We start from the raw sequence: 19,313 nt of genomic DNA, 5'->3' as shown, positions 1-19,313 counted from the left end.
ATTCACTTCCTGTGGAGTCAACGAGCGGAAATACGGACAGCACCACTCTGCCATTGCAACCCACTTTGTGGTGGGGGAGTGTATTATTCTTAAATCCTTAAATCCTGTCTAACATGCTGTCAACAGTGGCACGTTCAATCTCAAAACAGTGTGCACCATTTTGCTAGGTTTCCTGGTTGAACGACATGTTTCCTTGGTACGGTGTGAAACGGTGTGCAACAGGCTTTGAGTTAGTGTGGTGGGTGGGTGTGTCTCTCGTTTAGTGGTTGTGTCACAGGTGATACTCAATCAGCAGAGACCTGTCTGTAAACGTGAATAAACGTGTTGCTACGTTTTGTCGAGGATTCAAGCCTTCTGCTGCCACCTACCATCTATCGTTATCGAGTGCAGCCGCGGTAACGTCTTTACAGGAAGTGGCAGCAAGGGCGTCAAATGGAACCAGTAACATCTGTAAGTGAAGAATAAGAGAAAAAAGAAATGAAGCTGTAGGTTGTCTATTTGCAGAGGATCCCATCATTACCACTCCTAATCATTCCCTCCTTTTTCATGTAATCTTCCCTATCCTCCCCCCTGCACTTCCCCGTGCACAACAGCTAGCAGTAATTTCATATTAAGAGAAGGAGGATGCTGATCATGTCACGGAGAAAAGAGGGGGAGGAGTTGAAGCCAGACGGAGACAAAGACAGAGACGAGAAAAAAAAAAAAGAAGTGCACTCTTGCCATTAAAGTACTTGGGCCGACAGGCTGACAAGTGCTGAACAGTCAATTAACCCTGCATCTGTGTGTTTTATGAGGCACTGGGTGCGGGCATCCCTCCCAGAGGGCCCTAACTCTTCCACAGGACAGTAATGTTACACTGGGCCTGACTGGCTGCCATGGGCAAAGAGTTACTGGTCCCTTGATTAAGTGAGCGCAGTTTAATTAGCTGATTTATCTCCTCCTTGGCCAAGCACTTTTCTGTCCATTCTGTTGACCTTGAGTAGTGACTCTGAGGGAGTGCACTACAGTCTGCTTCACAGAGTCGATAATCACATAACTGCTGAAGAGACGGAAATACAGAACTATATGAATACTGTACATTAACTGAAAAAAACATGTACTACAAACAAAACTCAATTCTAACTATACTACTACTATATGGATAGCTGTGAGGAAATAAACCTGGGCCCTTGCAACACGACTCCAATGAAATAGGGTTAAATATCATCAGTCCATCAGTATCTAACATGATAGAAGTTCCTCTATGAACCACCGCTATTGCATGCTTTTCAATCATTTGAAAATGTCTGCTCAGAGCAATGATTCCATTTTGGTGTGGGGAGATTTTCCTCGACAGCTTCATCTGTGAAACCTGCGCTGCAACCTGCCTCCCCAGCCTCAAGACTTCCTTTAGGCTATGTTTCAGTGGAGGTTATTCATGCCCCATGAATGTGTGCATGCTGTCTCTCTAAGTCTCTACTCGCTTCCTGGTGAGGAAAATACTGAAAATCAAAATTAAGACTGGCATGACAACAGTAAAATGGGCACAATATATTAGTATTTCTAATCACTCTTGTTTCAAAGTTTTAGGTTTATAACATATAAGCTACAATATCAAGGGGTGTCCAATAACTGGTTGGATTTGTTTTAGGTTGGATTGTAAAAATTGCTTCTTTATCTCACGTTGAGTTCAAGCTCATTCTTGAAATTTGATGTGTCCGTTTTTCGGAGCTTTCAACTGCTTTGTCTCACAGTCACATCTACCATGCACATCTCTTCAAACCCCGGTAACACAGATTCCATCCCACAGTAGAAAGAAAGGGGGAGGTTACTGTATGAAAAGTCAAACCTAAGAGGAGAGAAGAGATCCTTTCTTTGGGATAGTGAAGGATGAAAGGATTACAGCCCGCATGTATACTCTCAATCTATATGCATCTCTGAAATGAATAATAACAGGGGATGTGGGATGTCACTCCCTGCTCATCAATAAAAGAAATCGCTGCATGCCACTTCCTCGTCACATCTCACCCTTTAACAACTGCCTGTAAACACCTCATCTCACTTGTTCCACAATCTGTTTTTGAGTTTATTTCACTTAATGTGGCCACATGTGTGTTTGAGTACACCCAGAGCTGATTTAGATGATCTAGTTGTTCAGGGCAATTTACTTATTTCAATTCAATTTTATTCATAGTATCAAATCATAACAAGAGTTATCTCAAGACACTTTACAGATAGAGTAGGTCTAGACCACTCTATAACTTACAGAGACCCAACAATTCCAGTAATTTCCAGAAGAGCAAGCATTTAGTGCGACAGCGGTGAGGAAAAACTCCCCCTCAGGAAGAAACCTCGGACAAACTCAGGCTCTTGGTAGGCGGTGTCTGGGCACATGAGGTTACCTGTTTTGTAAAAAGTGAGATTTCCATGTCTTTTTTAATCATACAGCAAGTCAAGGTGCTATATAAATACAAAAAAAGTAAAAGTCTCAAAATGCTCAATCCACACAGAATTTCAGACATATTGAGAAACTGTGCCTTTAAACGAGCCGTTAGGACTTCATACGGTTGTCACATCTGTACTATATATAGTTATATAAGTGCTGCTACAGGACCGTAACAGTCATTCCCCAGCTGCAATGACGGTGCAGAGACTCGCAGAGTGCGCGGATACAGAAGACCCGGAAACTCTGACCAATCAGAGCAGACTGGGCTTTTTTGGGAGGGGGGGCTTAAAGAGACAGGCGCTAAAATGGAGTGTTTCAGACAGAGCAGGTATATTCAGACAGACAGTATGAGAAAAAGAATGTGTTCATTGAACATTAAGGCATATAAACACGTTCTATTAGAAACCCAAAATACAAGTATTTTAATGGTTAACCTGCATTGAGTTTAAAAGGAGATATAACCTTTAAAGCCTCTGAACACCCACACAGGTGTTTTCAGTTATTCTGGCTGATTAGACTCTTTTCAGGTTGAAGGTGGGCCGGAGCTTTGATGGAAACCTATTAGGTCACAAATTCTTTCTACCAATAAGGATAATAAAGGTGTCATTTGTCTTGCCCTAACAGGTGCAACAACACTAACAGTGGTGGACTCAGGAAGATGTCAATCACTCAGTCTAACCCCACCTACACACCACACCTTTTGTTTTTTTTATGTTTTTGACGCCTTTTTTTTCACAGTTTATTTTTGCTTTTTCCAACGTTTTAAATTTTAAAATTTTTCTTCTTCACATTTTCAGCGCTTATTTCTACATCCCATATTTTCTGATATAAAACAAAAACGGAAAACAGGTCATTGTGACCCGAAGTCAACACAAGGGATACCTGTGTGGACACCTGTGTGGGTGTTCAGGGCCTTTAAAACCAACCAAATGCCATAAAAGGAACCTCTCTGTTTGTATCTTAAAGGAGCAGCCCACCAAATGTGCACTTGACGTTCACTTTATAATGTCTTCTGTGGCTCTGGAGGGAGCTTCCCGTGTTTAGACTCTAAGTCTTACAATTCTTAACAGAAAAACTTGCATTACAAACTGGAGGTGTTTGAAAGAAGTGGACATTTAGGAGGCAGGAGAGATATCATGACAGATCATATCCAGTTGCATTATGGGAAATGTAGCAGCCAATTTTGATGATCTATGACTTTATGAATAACACTGCCAGGAGGTCAAAAAGCCACTTGACCCAATCCTTATTTTTATGACTTAATACCTGCAAAACTATTTCCCTTCAGCCTCAGCTGTACTTTGCTTTTAGTGCTGATTGGCAAATGTTTCTAAATGCTATAGCACTAAACTAAGATAGTTAATATTGTAAACATTATGTGCTATTGTAATAATCAACATGTTAAGACTGTTTAGGTAGCATTTAGCTGAAAGCAGCACTGTGCTTTACAGAGCCCCAGGGAGCCGTTAGCATGGCTGTAGACTGATGGACTATTAATTCCCTTTTTAACCCTTTCTAGAATTTACATTAACCTGAATGTTTCAAAAATAAATTATCATAAGGCTCACTTAATGCTATTTGGCAAATATTTAGGGGTAAACTGTGTATAATATGTATTCAAAAAGCATTAATGGGTAAATGAATGGTGATTATAAAATAAAAACAATGAATAAAGTGATTGTTGATGTTGTGAAGGTGATCTGCTTATGGTTTGTCTCTGTTACCTTCAGATGGTGAAGGCCATTCAGGTGTTGCGAATCCACCTATTAGAGTTAGAGAAGGTCAATGAGCTCTGTAAAGATTTCTGCAACCGTTACATCACCTGCCTCAAGACCAAGATGCACAGCGACAACCTCCTCCGTAATGACCTCGGAGGACCCTACTCTCCGTCACACACCAGTCTCAACATGCAGCAGGTCAGTCGTGGACTCTCTAGCCATCTTGTTTTTTTAACAACTCACAATACATACAGGGGTGGAAGACGTATTCAGATAATTTACTTATGTAAAAGTATTAATATCACATTGTAAAAAATACTGTTACAAGTAAACGTCCTGCATTGAAAATGTTACTTAAGTAAGTAAAAGAATCATCAGGAAAATGTACTTAAAGTATTAAAGTAAAAGTACTCAATGCAGAAAAATCCTCCCATTGTAGAAAGAGTAAAGAATCCAACCAGTTGTGTGTTTAATGGTCTCATCATCTCAGCTGGACTTGTAGGCCATATTTTGGGTACTTTCATTTATAATAAAACATATTTTATAAAGTGCATGTGTTTTGTGTGTAAAAATCTTCATTTGTTAAGTAACTAGTAACTAAAGCTGTAACAGATGAATGTAGTGGAGTAAAAAGTACAATATTTCTCTCTGAAATGTAGCGGAGGAGAAGTAGAAAGTGGCATGAAAAGAAAATACTCAAAGTACAAGTACTTCAACATTTGTACTTAAGTAGAGAACTTGAGTAAATGTACTTAGTTACATTCCACCGCTGAAAACATTCAATTTGCAACATGAATACATCCCCCCCCCTTCTTTATCACCACCGACCCAGACACAAATCAAGAAAAGATGAGACAGTTACTACAATATTCAAGACCATTCAACAAAATAGTAACAAAATAGACAATAAAACAAAAATTAACATATGTATAAATGACACCACCCTAAGCCCATCCTACACGTCTTTCCCCAGCACAAAGTTTGTTAATAGCCGTCCAGAAGGTTCAGTTACTTTCCCCATTTTCTAGTATACAGTAGACATCCAATCTGGCAAACCATTTATATGACATTTTTTTCAAACGCCGCCACCCTAGCCATCTCACAAGCCCACTCCTGGATTGACAGGTCCCCTTCATTCTTCCATCCCCTTAAAATAATATGTCTGACTATCATAAAACTAGTCTGGACCCAGCTTCTTATGTGCTTATCCATCCCGCTTAGGATTGACCCATCTCTCAGAACAAATAATCTTGGGCTGAATGGAACCTGGGTCCCTGCAATCAGACTTAGCTTATCATTTATCCTGGTGCAAAACTCCTGGACCTTATCACAGGGCCACAGGACATGAAGTAATTGGCCGTCCTCTGTCTTACATTTAACAACATCTCTGTGCATCTTACACATCCTTGATACTATCTTTCTCTCAGTAGCACTCCCCAAGATACACTTTGTCATTTATCAGCAGGTAGATTCAGCTTCTGGGAGTTTTTCAGGCACAAACAGTAGAGCTAGCTCTTTACATTTGCTCACTAGTGTCTCTCTGTGATCCCCCAGGAACTAATTCAGACCTCCTCTCCATCCATGACCTCTGTCTCCAGCTCTGTTAACCCTTCAGGGATATTGGTGCCCGCCGGGGGTCTGCAACAGAGCAATGTCGCCATGACTACCATCAACTCTCAAGTGGTATCGGGTAAGCATGTGATTACCACACACAAACACCAGGACCCAGACACATACACAGGCCATATTCATTTGTGGCTTGTATTAGTGTTAGTATATCTAGGGCATTGTCACATTTAAAAGCTGGGGTAGGGATTATTTGAACTATTGAATGCAATGATTTACTCCTCATAGTAAAATCTGCATATTTAGCATCCATGGATTGGTTCAGGCTTTTCTGGTTTCAAACAAGCGGTTTCATTTCACACGGGATGTGGAGCTTCCGCATACATCCCACAGACATATTATGACTCTTCAAGTTTCCATGATCACACTTGCTTTTACAAAACACCTAATATTGCAAATCTGCAGTATATCAGTAAATGGCCAGATATTATGTGTATAATATATTATATGTGTAAAATCTGATCCCTTCATATTCCCAATGGACACTATTTTATAATCGCATTTGCCTGCACTGAGCGACAGTACTGTCTGTATGGATGGTGGAAATATTGTGACATTCTGATATTCAAAACCGATTGGAGATAGTAGAAATTCATGCTGTCATAGGTAGGTAGATAAATTATGTTTGATACTTCAAGTTTCAAAGTGAATATAGGCAGATATTATACAGTGATATGCTGTTATATTTGTTACCAGATTATAAATGGTAACTACCACTTAATAATGTGCATATTTCTACTCTGCTGAAGTCTTTATTCAATGATACAAAGTGTTACGTTCTTCTTCTGGCACTCAACTAGTTTCGTTCCTACCTTACTAGTAGAAGTTTTCATGTCATCAATGGAGGGGCCTCTTCTTTGCTAAGGATCCATAGAGGGACTACTTTTGTTACAGTATACTGTGTATATATATATATATATATATATATATATATATATATATATATATATATATATTACACAGTATATATATATATATATAATGGGTCACATTGTGCAGAGATTTGACATTAAGTTCCGCCTCTATGCTGATGACACACAGCTGCATATCTGCCTTAGACCGGGTGACACAGCTAAATCAACCCAGATCAAAAAAAACCTGACCAATCTTTCTATTTTGCCCAGCGTCTTTCGCCTTTCCTGTCAAGTCACACTGGCATCATGGTAGATGAATGCCAGTTCATGAGACTTTTGACAACACCGCCACTGACGCTAATGTTCTGCCGCCTGATTGGTTCTTATCGGTCGCAAGGTCTCATTTTCTAAGACTTAGCTACTAATGTTACCATTGCAACTACCAGCAATGGGCGGAGTATACATGGTGCCTCCTGTTTATGTCCAGTATAGAAGAATGTTGATGAGATATGAGGTTTGGGCTTATTAGTTTAAACAGAGATTAGTTCTTCTACTGGAGCTAAAAACACTTATGTGCATGAAGATTGCTTTTGGCTCATAACTCCACTTCAAAGCCAAAAAGTAGCAATGTAAACGTAGCCTCAGACTAGTGCCATTCCCTTTATTCAGGTCCTAGCCATAGGACACCATCATTGCTGGCTCCAATTTATCCAAAGTGCTGCTGTCTGGCTCAGATACCTTATTTTTAAATGTTGGATCAGTATTATGTTAGCTTTGTTTTTGTTATTTTACTGTAAAGTTCTTTGTGACCACATTCAGAAAAGTACTATACAGAATAAAAGGTTACTGTCATTACAATTTATATATTATTATCATAATTGATACACTTCAGAATGTGTGGAACATTAAAAGTGGTTCACTACTATGCAACACCCACTTGATAATTTATCATAAATTTGCATTAATAATCCATTTTGTTCAAAAAGCATAGTATTAAAAAGAATCAGTGTGGTAAGCATGTTTTGGATTTAAAACCACATCATGCAAGCATATACAGTACACACCATTCTGCAATGAATTATAATAATAAAAGCTACTATTTTAATATTTTCTGTTGATATACATCTGTAGAGTTTTGTGTATATATGTATCATAGAGCCATGATAGCATCCTTCACAGATGGGCTTGTCTGATGTCAAGCCTGTACAGTGGAGTGTTAATCCTGCCCTCTGGAAATCCCTTTTAACTGAAAATAAATCAATATCTGCCTTTGATCACTACAGTCTGAAGAGCACAAACAGACTGTGATAAGAATGTCTTGATCAAGACTATTTAAGCTAGAAGCAAAAACACAGTCCTTTCTTCTTCTTTTTTTCTGGGTTAATGGACATTGACTTCCATTGAATCATTTTGTCTCTTGTTTTTGTGTTTTGCGGGGCTGAGTAGAAGTTAATAAGGCTCTGGCGGTGGTGCGAGATGTAGCTGCCAGTAGCTGCTGAAGCCACTTGATACTCATGATGGAAAATTATCCCCTCAGGTGGGACCCTGTACCAGCCGGTTGCCATGGTGACATCGCAAGGGCAAGTGTTAACGCAGGCACTGCCGCCGGGAACCATTCAGATCCAGAACTCCCAGGTAAAGCCGTCTGACCGAGGATGCTTAGGCCGACACATTGGCTCCCACCCTGTGCCCTCCCCACCCTCTCTCCATTTGTTTTTTATCAAAAGGGCCTTTTACATCTCACAGAAACCCCCATGGGTGCCTTTTCATTGTCTCTGTCTGAACACAGCCCCCCCGCTGACTGACAAAATGGAAATAGCTTATTCCCATGATGTCGAAGGCGCTTACATGATCCGGTCAGGTTTGACTGTGAATGAACATCATGTAAGGACATGCACTTAAGACTAACTTCCTTCATACTGTTTACTGTATGTACAAAATTGTATCATTGGGTTTACACAGATACAGGAAATAAAACTCAAAGTTAATACACAACATTTTCACTCAATAGTATGTGAAATAAGTATTGTGGAATTATTATGGACAGGAAATATTATGACCACAAATGTTTTATCTCCTTTCCATGAAAGGCTTTAGAACAGTCAGTCGCACATGAATGCCTGGAATTGGATTTTTTATGACGCAAGGACACATTTGTGGTTTTAATATTCCCTTTTTTTCCTGCTTAAAAGGCTTCTGCACTTATTTGAGGGTATTTTGGACCCTCAGTGTGTTATTTTGTTTTTTGAGAGTTAGGTTGATGTACAGATGAATGAGCATCATATTCATAGTAATCAATTACAAATTTAATATGAAAATAAGAGGTTGTAACAAATTTATTTTTAAAGTATTGATTGAAATAATGAAAACAACACATCCTCTAGAATATTTGAGAGAAAGGCTGCTGTCAATTAGGGCTGCACGATATGAGGAAAATATTGCGATAACGATATTACGTGCTATACATAAACAGATATTAATGTGTACTCAGTTCTGCATTTCTGCTGCTTTCAGTATGAAGCTAAAATACAACAAACTGCTTGTTGAATATAAAGTAAATGAAAGGAAATCGTTCCAACATTCTTTTACTGAACAAATTGAACACTGAATTGAATATAGGCAACTCCCAAAAATAATTTTTTTGGGAGTTGCCTATATTCAATGTGTAATTTTCTACTGATTTTAAGATTTATTTTTATGATTAGGACAATTACATTAATCAACATTTCTGTAAAAGCGCCAGTGTTAGCAAGACGGCAAATTTTCACCTGTAGTCCTAGTTACCTAGCATGCGTGTCTTTTTTCTTTAAACTAACACGAAAAAAGTGTCTATCGAGATATGTCGCAGCCTTTCGCCATATGTATATTGCAGTTGATATTGTGATGATGATAAAACAACAATATATTGTGCAGCTCTACTGTCAATATGTTGGTAAAGCTGCTCTGAGTTGATGTTGTACCTTTGTTAGCTGAGCTGCATGGTTAAAGGCCAAGGCAGTGCTATTGACATTAAAGACCTACAGTGGTTTTCCTAAAGTTGTGCTTAAACTTCATTAGTGTCAGGGAAACAGTAGTCTATATCCACGACGTTCCACTTCTGGGATTGCTCCGTTGCCGGGGGAAATTCCGTCGGATTTCACTCATTTCGGCCGGATGTCCGTTTTCTTCCTCTGTCTCTGTGTTGGCGTTCTAACCTCCGGTGGATTTGTGAGGACTATGGTTAACTGCTCCTCAGATCTCTGCAGGGTAAATCCAGACAGCTAGCTAGACTATCTGTCCAATCTGAGTTTTCTCTTGCACGACTAAAACTACTTTTGAACGTATACATGTTCCACCAAAACAAGTTCCTTCCAGAGGCTATTTTGCAGAGGCACCGTGGCTCTGTCCGATTGTGATTGGTTTAAAGAAATGCCAATAAACCAGAGCACGTTTTTCTCCCACCCAGGAATGTTGTGTGGACTAGCCAGACCCTCCTCCGCAACGCTGTGGAGGAAGGTCTGGCAATGTGAGACTAGGCAAACGGCTACATTAAAGAACCAATATTTAGCCTCGTACGATAATCAGTGCACTATTTTACCATTCACTGTTTTATCTCTAAATGATGAGTCAGAGATAATACAATGAATGGGGATTTGACACTTGTACAATTTAGTCGAGCTTCACTCTTAACATGTCATCACAGCTGAATATAGACTCGAACCATAGCATATTTGAAGGATTTGGAATAGGATATTCTGTTCTATGAATAAAATCAAAGAAGAAGACAACTTCATTGTAAACTGTTCTGTAGGTGGGATACGCTGTCTGTTGTATTCAGCCGAGCGGTAAGCCATCGAAAGCTATTTCTAATTATTTTTTAAAAGGGTAATTGTTTCCTTAAAAGATAATCAAGGAGAGGACTGTTGGAATCCAAAACTTATACCAGTCCTTTTGTTGTATCGCCCGCGACAGACCCTCCTTTGTTGGGAAGGAGGTGTCAGAGTATTGGGAATAGAAACCCTGATCTCCATCAGCCACTGGAGCCCTTGTTAGGTCTGCTCACGGGACCAGTGTCTTTGTTTGGCTCCGTCCGACGGAAGCACTAGGAATCTGACCTGGCTAATTGGCGCTGACTCATCAAAAGACAGTCACAACACAGGACTTAGACACCAGACGGAAGGCAACATAATAGGCCCACAAATGTAGAGCAGACATAATACTCTTTACCAACATAAAAACACAGAATTCCATTCCATTTCAAGTAAAAGGTCTGCCTTTGGCAGTAGCACTGGCAATGCTTTTAATATAGTTAGTATCACTGATGTACAAAGGAGTTGGGGATGGCATTCTTTCACTTTTATAGAGTACAAACATCAGTACAGACAAAAAAATGAAAACTCCCGCACACTGTCTAACTTGCAAAAAATATATAAAGTTTAATAGCAGGCAACATTTTGGTACTAGATCATCTTCAGGCAAAGAATGAGTACAAACATAAAGCAAAGATCATTTATAGGAATTGTCATCTGTGCAATTAACTTGTTTGAATGTTTACGTGCTCTTGGTCTATGTGTAACTTTTTTTTGTTATTATGTAATAATCCACATTTTTATTAAGGTACAGCTTAGATTGACAGTGCAATATTAAAATATGCAACAGAAGATACGTTATTTGCTTCTGCTTAGGGGGGGAGTAAACCTTTTCTATAGATCAAATTTAGTTTGGATTTTAAGATTACATTTGACTTTTTTTTTTTTTTTTTTTTTTACATTTCAAACATATGCATGACTCAGAAAAGCACCAGGCTAGGTGGATTTGGCGCATCACTGAGGCCAGTCTTGGTCTGGCCTTGATAGTGCCAACACTAGCCTATAGATATGAATAGAAACTGGGAGAGGGGAGTTCAAACAGTGATCCGTGTGCAGCAGCATTGGTCTGGCTCAGTTTCAGGCAGGTACAGTCTGTGCTTGACAGTCAGAGGAGGCCTCGGTGAAAAGCCAGCTGAAGCAGAGTGCTACATGCGGGCTGGGAATTGAACACGGCCCCGTAGCTACTTTGCCGACAAGCCCCGAGTAATCACACTCTCCAGCTTGGCGCGGCCAATTAATTCAACCTTAGTTTCCCCCCCGCAACACGCACACTCCCAGGGCTGAGGTGGTATAAGAGGAGGGTTACCCACGTGACACCCAGCTGCAACTGTAATGACTCTTGCTTGGTGTGGGGAGTGTGAGGGGGGACGTGAGTGTGTGTGTGTGTGTGTGTGTGTGAATGTGTATCTATGGGCCTTGTGTGGGTTAACAGGGGTTCTGCATGGTTGTGAGTACATACATGTTTGTCTGTTATTTATCACTAAGACAGCCTGGGTTCTTTCATCTACTACACTATGCATATAATTCATGTATTTCATATTCTTAAGCAGACCTGCATTTTTTACTTATTCATGCATTTTGTCCTACATGCTGATGCATGTTACATGCATACATTATGCTCCCCTCTGAAATATTTCAGCCTCCACAAATGGGTCCCTCATTTAAACAAAATTGTGAAATAACCCAAAGTCGCTGGTACAATTATAATGACAGATTACAAAGATTTGTCTCACATTATATATTACATATTTACAACTATGCAGTCAGTAAAATACAGTGTGCAATGTGATTCAGTGCATGTGATAAATGTGTATGTGTGCAGTATAGCTCTGTGTCAAAGAGAGTTTGGTAATGGTCGCTACTGAGGGCTCATTGTGTTTCACATTATCTGCCTCAGTGCACACATACATATTTTTCTTCAAAATGAAATGAACACACACATACTGTAATGTAGTGACATTGCATCAAATTGCATCCTTCCTCTGGGCACTCTGGGGCTAACCTTTATCCCTAACCAATACATGTCTAACACCAACACCCTAACATGACCCTAGACTTGGTGTACCTAGAGTCCCTAGAGTCTCAACATGTGACTGTATGAATACTCTTTACTACAAACACAAGAAATGTGGGCTGTTTTCATGAAGTTGAAAAGACAAACTTAATGTGTATTTACTTGTATATACTGTATATTTATTTTTCATTATTATTATTATTTTTATGGGGGGAGTCAATTGGTGTTGGAGTTGTTAGGCTTGGGAGTGCTGTATGTACGTGTGAATGTATTTTCTGCATATTTGTCCTAAGGACCCCCTCAGAAATGAGATGAGTCATTCCAAAGGGTTTATCCTTCTAATTTTAATACTCTTAAGTACATCACATTACCTGGCATTAAAGATTCAGTCTGGTGATATTCTATATTTTGTATTATTATCAAGAAATCCCATAAAAAGACCAACAATGAATCAGTCCATCTCTCAATGCTCTGATGTCCTTACCGTTTCTAACACTTTAGCCCCGATGCCATTGATTTCTACTGATGACACACATGTTAAATGTCTCACATATATATTGTTTAATAAAAAAAAAAAAAAAGGCTCAGAACTTTCCTAAAACAACTATCCACTGTAGTTTTAATGAAACATCACTCAAAAAGGAGGAAATAGTGCAGTAGGGAACTATAAAGTCAGTCCTCACAAGCACAGCTAAGCCAGAGCAGACATGTGGACTCAGGGCTGCACAATTACCCGCAATTTTATCCAAATTGCAATATGGACTAGTGAAAAATCCAAATTGCAGACGGGGGCGCAATATTTGTTAAAGGCAAAATATGTGTTAAACCATTCTGAATGAAGTATTGTGGTGTTGAAGAGACGTCCCAGCCTACAAATCCTATCCTACAGACTACAGAAAACATCTTTCTTTAGTACAGATCCTCGCAAATCACACTATAATCATTTCAACTTTTTAAATTTTTCAATGAAAATGAGAATAACGATACAAAAATGATAATTTCTGCAATCACATCATTCCAAATAATCGCAATTTATTTATCGCAAATATTTTCCTCATATCGTGCAGCCCTAACTCGCACAGAGCCATCAGTACACCGCAGGCTGTCAAAACACTGTCAATACTCGGAGTCCTTCAGCACTCCAAACAATAACATCGGAATAATGATTTCTAACAGAACACAAAGACACGCTTAGGTCAACACAAATGAAAAAGCAAGCCAAAACGCAGTCACACTTTGTACCAGCCGTTCACTAATTCAGTACCCAACGGTGAATTCCAAACTTTGGAGCGGGGGCTTGCCTGCCCCTCGGCTCTTTAAACTCCTCGTCGGAGCACCAAACAGACCACTGACCCTCTCGTGTTTCCACACAGTCAAGGGTGCGGCTTTTTTTTCTTCTTTTTTTTACATTTTAAGTATCATTACTCAAATTCAGTTTCCATGGTGACACTTGAGGAGGTGTTTCTGCCCTTGCCACTGAAAAAAAAAAAGATAGGTAATTGGTAGTCTCCCTTTGTTTCCGTGGCAACAATTGCTAAGCCCTACCATCCGCTTCATTTCTCCCCTTGTCTTCTCTTCCTGGTCTTTAATGTAAAGGTGAACGTGGACCTGTCGTCCCTGTTGGACAGCGAAGACAAAAAGTCCAAGAATAAGAGGGGGGTCCTGCCCAAACATGCCACCAACATCATGCGCTCCTGGCTCTTTCAGCATCTCATGGTGAGGCAGAGTGTGTGTGTGTGTGCATGTGTGTGTGTGCATTCATCTTAAATGGTCATACATGTTGGTGTTATGAGGTGGCAGCTGTAGAAGCAGTGAAGGAAAGGTTGATGAATGAATGAAATCTTTATTTCGAATGACTAAAAAAATATGTACAGTATATATATATATACACACACACACACACACTGTATACATAATGTATAAATGAATAAAAAGTATAAAAAAAAATATATATATATATATATATATATATATATATACACACACACCGTATATAATGTATGAACAAATAAAAATAACAAAAATAATAAAATAAAAAATTTCAACATAACAAAAAGGGGGGGGACGTTTACTGACTGGTCTTAGAATAGTACATTTCACTGTTTTTCACATGAGAAGTCAGAATCGTTTAGGTTCTGGCACTCAGATGCTATTACAGAAAATTGTTTGCAAACTAAGCTGCTGTTTCCTCCTTCTTTCAGCACCCGTACCCGACAGAAGATGAGAAAAGGCAGATTGCAGCACAAACAAATCTAACCCTTTTGCAAGTCAACAACTGGTAAGATTCTGTGTTCCTATAAACGACCGAGGCCATAAAGTCCTCACGTGCACGTTTGGACACAAATAGACACTGCTTTCTACTATTGTAGTATAAATGTGTGTGGAGGAGAGGTTTGGTTGAACAGGAATATACTGCAGCTCCTCAGCACATTGCTGGCACTATGGTGCCATCTCCTGGTCTCATATATCAAGCACACCTGAGTCCAAATTGGGCCCTTCTTGTCATGCGTTGTCACTCTTCTTTTATAAGTAAATTTACTTTGGGGGTTTAAAGTGCAGAATTTGCTACTTTGTTGACTGAGAAATGGAGATTTGACCTTTTCATCCATTGATGGGTTGAAATGAAAGATGGCATTTGTGAAAGGATTTTTTTGGTGGGAAATATTTTGAAATTGCTTCTAACTGCATGTTTTGTATTTCTGATCATTTACATTTCTGTATTCACTACGAGTAAATATGATCTATTATATGGACGCCTGGGTACCTCACCTGGTAGAGCGCCCGCCCATATAAAGAGGCTTAGTCCTTAACGCAGTAGCCGCGGGTTCAACTCCATTCTGCAGCCTTTTGTTGCATGTCATTGCCCCACTCTCTCCCCTTTCAAGTCTAAGCTGTCCTGTAGGAAATAGGCCTATCTTTAGGAGTATATATTATCCTTGCACTTGACTGTAGTCAAGTCCCCCTTTGTCGAGTCCAGGACAAGTCCAAGACCCAGTCCAAATGAGGGACAGTCAAGGCCGAGACAGAAATAAAAGAATCCTCTTCAAGACCATTTACTTACCTGTTCATAGTTTATGTGATGTGAGAGACACTATGTCTTCTATTTTAAGATGATAATTTTGCTCTATTATTTGTGACTTGATAAAAACAAAAATGCATAGTTCCCATTCTTGAACTTACTTGTCTTGAAGAATCCATAGTATACAGTGCTCGCTGACATTGTGTCTGTGGCCAAAAGAAATGAAAGACTGATGGCTGATGATTGTCTCCAGCCAGGCGTGTACCAGGCGACCAGCGCCAATGCCCGTTCTAGATGGATTATGAATTAAACCAATACCTGTTTTCGCCCTTCATCAATGGTTTTGTTTTGAAAAAGGAAGTTACTTTAGAAAAAAAAAAAACAAACAAAAAAACATCTTGTTGTAGCTGTTCTCGGTTGAGGCCAACTACAATATTTGGCGAGTCCAATGGTCCAGTCCGAGACAAGTCTGAGTCCAAATAGCAACGAGTCCAAGACGAGTCCGAACAGAAAAACGTCTCAAGTCCGAACTCAAGTACTTCAGGCCTGCATTTACTGTTTTTAAAACATGAACAATGTTGTTTTGTATAACTGGAATCTGTGGAAATATACTGTACAGTGAAAGTCCCATTGCTGATCAATGGACTGTATATAATATATCAGACAACACCCTGATGATATTTGATTGATCATGGCGTTCCGGAAGATAGAAATTGCTACATTCATTCCAAATTTCGGTAACACTTTACTTGAAGGTATCGACATAAGAGTGACATGACACAGTCATGAACACATGACACTGTCATGACACATTAACCCTAACCATAACTTGTCAGGTCAATAACCGAATGACACTTACTAAAAGAAGCGTTATGGAATAAACGTTTGAGACTGTTTATGTTTGACACGTTCATGACAGTGTCATGTCACTCTTATGTAGATACCTTCAAGTAAAATGTAACCCAAATTTCTTCTGGTTTGCTTTTCTGAAATACTATATCTGCCAAGCTGATTCATGATAACATACATTGTTTTCACTTGAACATTTGACTGTGTATTACATCACTCCCACCACCACCCCCTTGTCCTTTTCTTATTCTCAGTGGTGGAATGTAACTAAGTACATTTACTCAAGTACTGTACTTAAGTACACATAGTTACTAGTTACTTTAGTTACTCTACTACATTCATCTGTTACAGCTTTAGTTACTAGTTACTTTAGTTACTCTACTACATTCATCTGTTACAGCTTTAGTTACTAGTTACTTTAGTTACTCCACTACATTCATCTGTTACAGCTTTAGTTACTAGTTACTTTACACATTAAGATTCCTGCTCACAGAACCCATGTAGTTTATAAAATCTGATGTTTGATTCTAAAGTAAACTAGCCGACAATATAACGGCTACAAGTCCAGCTGAGATGATTATGAAATTACACAACTGTTTGGTGGCCGGGTTGGTTCAGTGGTAGAGCAGGCGCACATATACTGACAGGTTTATGCCTCGATGCAGAGGTCCAGGGTTCTAATCCGATCTGTGACAAATTCCCTGCATGTCTTCCCCCTTTCTCACTTAGCTGTCGTCTTAAAAAATGAAAAGCCCAAGCAAATTATCTTTAAAAAAAAACAAAAAACTGGTTGGATCCTTTACACTTTCTAAAAAATAATTTTACTTTAATGCTTTAAGTACATTTTCCTGATGATACTTACAGACTTTTACTTAAGGTATTGTGGAGGATTTTCCCCGAATTTTAGAAAAGAACCACCCTCTGTACTTTTTGAAAAAATGCCCATGCGCAACACTCTGCCTGCTCCCGAGAGGGAACGCCTATTAAACGTGTGCACGAGAGAGCACTGTTTACAAGTTGCTGTCGGCATGGCTCATACAAGCCTACTCTCCAAAAGAAGATTTGCACTTTTTCACAAATTGAGATGTTTACCGTGTGTGCGCGGTGCGTGACTTGTGCCAGGGCTAGCATCGCTAATCATAGCTTACATCAACTTTTACTAGCAGTGATTTTAAATGGATTTCTCCAAATAGCCAAACTTTACCTGTGGAGTAGAAACTTCACGACTGAGGCATCAGTGGGAAGCCCAACCTGTGCTTTTAGCGCACGTCAGCGTGTGAAATATTCTCCCAAAAGCTTCAATGAATGGCTGAAACCGTAGCTCAAGCTCAACTGAAAGCTAGGGACGTGCACGTACGACGGCCTTACGTAAACATATCACCAGAATGATTGACAACTAGGAGGACCAATAGTCTTGATGATCCACCTGGAAAAAGAAAATCCACCACTATACCTTTAAGTAACATTTTCACTGCAGCACTATTGTCTTGTAACAGTGGGTTAGTTATTTTACTCAAGTAAAGGATCTGAATACTTCCTTCCACCGTTGCTTGTTTTCACAGGTTCATCAACGCCCGCCGGCGTATCCTCCAGCCCATGTTGGACGCCAGTAACCCGGACCCAGCTCCTAAAGCCAAGAAGATGAAGTCCCAGCACCGTCCGACACAGCGCTTCTGGCCGGACTCCATCGTGGCGGGAGTTCTGCAGACGCACAGATCAGGAAACAACTCAGACAGTAAATAGTAACAAACACCAACACTAACAAGACAAACACACCCAAGTTGTTAACTCAAACTTGTGTTTGAAATGTCCCCACTAGATGTCACTGTTGACTCTTTCCTTTCATGTATGGGAGAAGCTGTGAAGGCAAAAGTCAAGAACACTGAGCATAACATTCTTGACAAATCTGCATTTTTCCTACATGAATCTTAAAATATGATTTATTTTAATAGCTTAGTATTCTATGCACTAAAAAAAATGTATAGAGGGTTTAGGCTGCCTTGCACGTTATTGTAGGCCCAGTTTAATATGCAACTTCATTTAATACAATATATGTAGCAGGAGGTGCCTGATCCATCTCTCTGTTGCGGGGTGAGGGACGGTGAGGACCCAAATGCAGAGAGGCAGGCAGGCAGGCAGGAGATGGTGGAACTCAGGGATTTAATTATAACAAAAAGCGGCAGCACAAAGACTGGAAAACTTACAAACATAAACTGACGGGCAAAACACAGGCAGGAGTAAAGTGACGCAGGAACATACACAAGGCACAGGACGGAAACACAAGGGCATAGCCACAAAACGATCTGACACAAGACAAGGGGAACACAGAGGCTAAATACATGAGGTGATGGGTAAATCAGAAACAGGTGAGACAACAGGTGAAGCACATCAGGGCGAGGCAGGACAATCAACAAAGGCGGGAAACAGAAAGCAAAGCTAGACATGACAAGACAGAAAACCAGACTATCAAAATAAAACAGGAAGCAGGACAAACAGACAAAACATGACATAACCTAAATACAGACACTTGACACAACACTAGACAACACCAGGGATAACAGAGACGACAGGAACACAATGCAGAATAATAGAAATGGGAAACAAACACACAAAAAACACGGTCAAAACAGGGTAAACAGAAATATACAAAACAGGATAAATACATACAAGGGAAAAAATATACAAACAGGCAACAGAAATGTCCATAACCACAACACTCTCAGTTAAGGGGTCCTTGGCTTAAATAAGATGAGCATGTGTTTGAAAGCACGAGGGTTCCAACTCTCTTGAGAATATTTGGATAAAGAAATAGTTAGCAGTCATCCAAGGCCCATTTTAGGTCTGAGATTTTAGCCATTGGGTGCCATTTATTACCTATACCTCCATCACTGCAGCTGTAGTAACAGAGCAGCAAACTACCCTCAAAACCAAACGTCACTCTCATCATTTTAACTGAACCA

At 39.7% G+C, this 19,313-nt stretch overlaps 1 protein-coding gene across 5 annotated transcripts in view; it reads left to right on the top strand.

The window, feature by feature from the left end:
* The window catches only part of LOC114566553 (pbx/knotted 1 homeobox 2), a 116,186-nt gene that overhangs the window by 93,198 nt on the left and 3,675 nt on the right, over positions 1-19,313 (top strand). For all 5 annotated transcript variants that reach the window (XM_028595100.1, XM_028595103.1, XM_028595102.1 and 2 more), the window contains 6 exons: positions 4,156-4,341; positions 5,698-5,833; positions 8,161-8,258; positions 14,082-14,201; positions 14,687-14,763; positions 17,916-18,088. In XM_028595100.1, coding sequence (XP_028450901.1) covers positions 4,156-4,341; positions 5,698-5,833; positions 8,161-8,258; positions 14,082-14,201; positions 14,687-14,763; positions 17,916-18,088 — 790 coding nt within the window. The remainder of the gene's footprint in view (positions 1-4,155; positions 4,342-5,697; positions 5,834-8,160; positions 8,259-14,081; positions 14,202-14,686; positions 14,764-17,915; positions 18,089-19,313) is intronic.

The sequence above is a fragment of the Perca flavescens genome, chromosome 13 (genome assembly GCF_004354835.1).
Source record: "Perca flavescens isolate YP-PL-M2 chromosome 13, PFLA_1.0, whole genome shotgun sequence".
NCBI classification, from domain to species: domain Eukaryota; kingdom Metazoa; phylum Chordata; class Actinopteri; order Perciformes; family Percidae; genus Perca; species Perca flavescens.
This window is presented reverse-complemented; position numbering and strand designations above follow the sequence as displayed.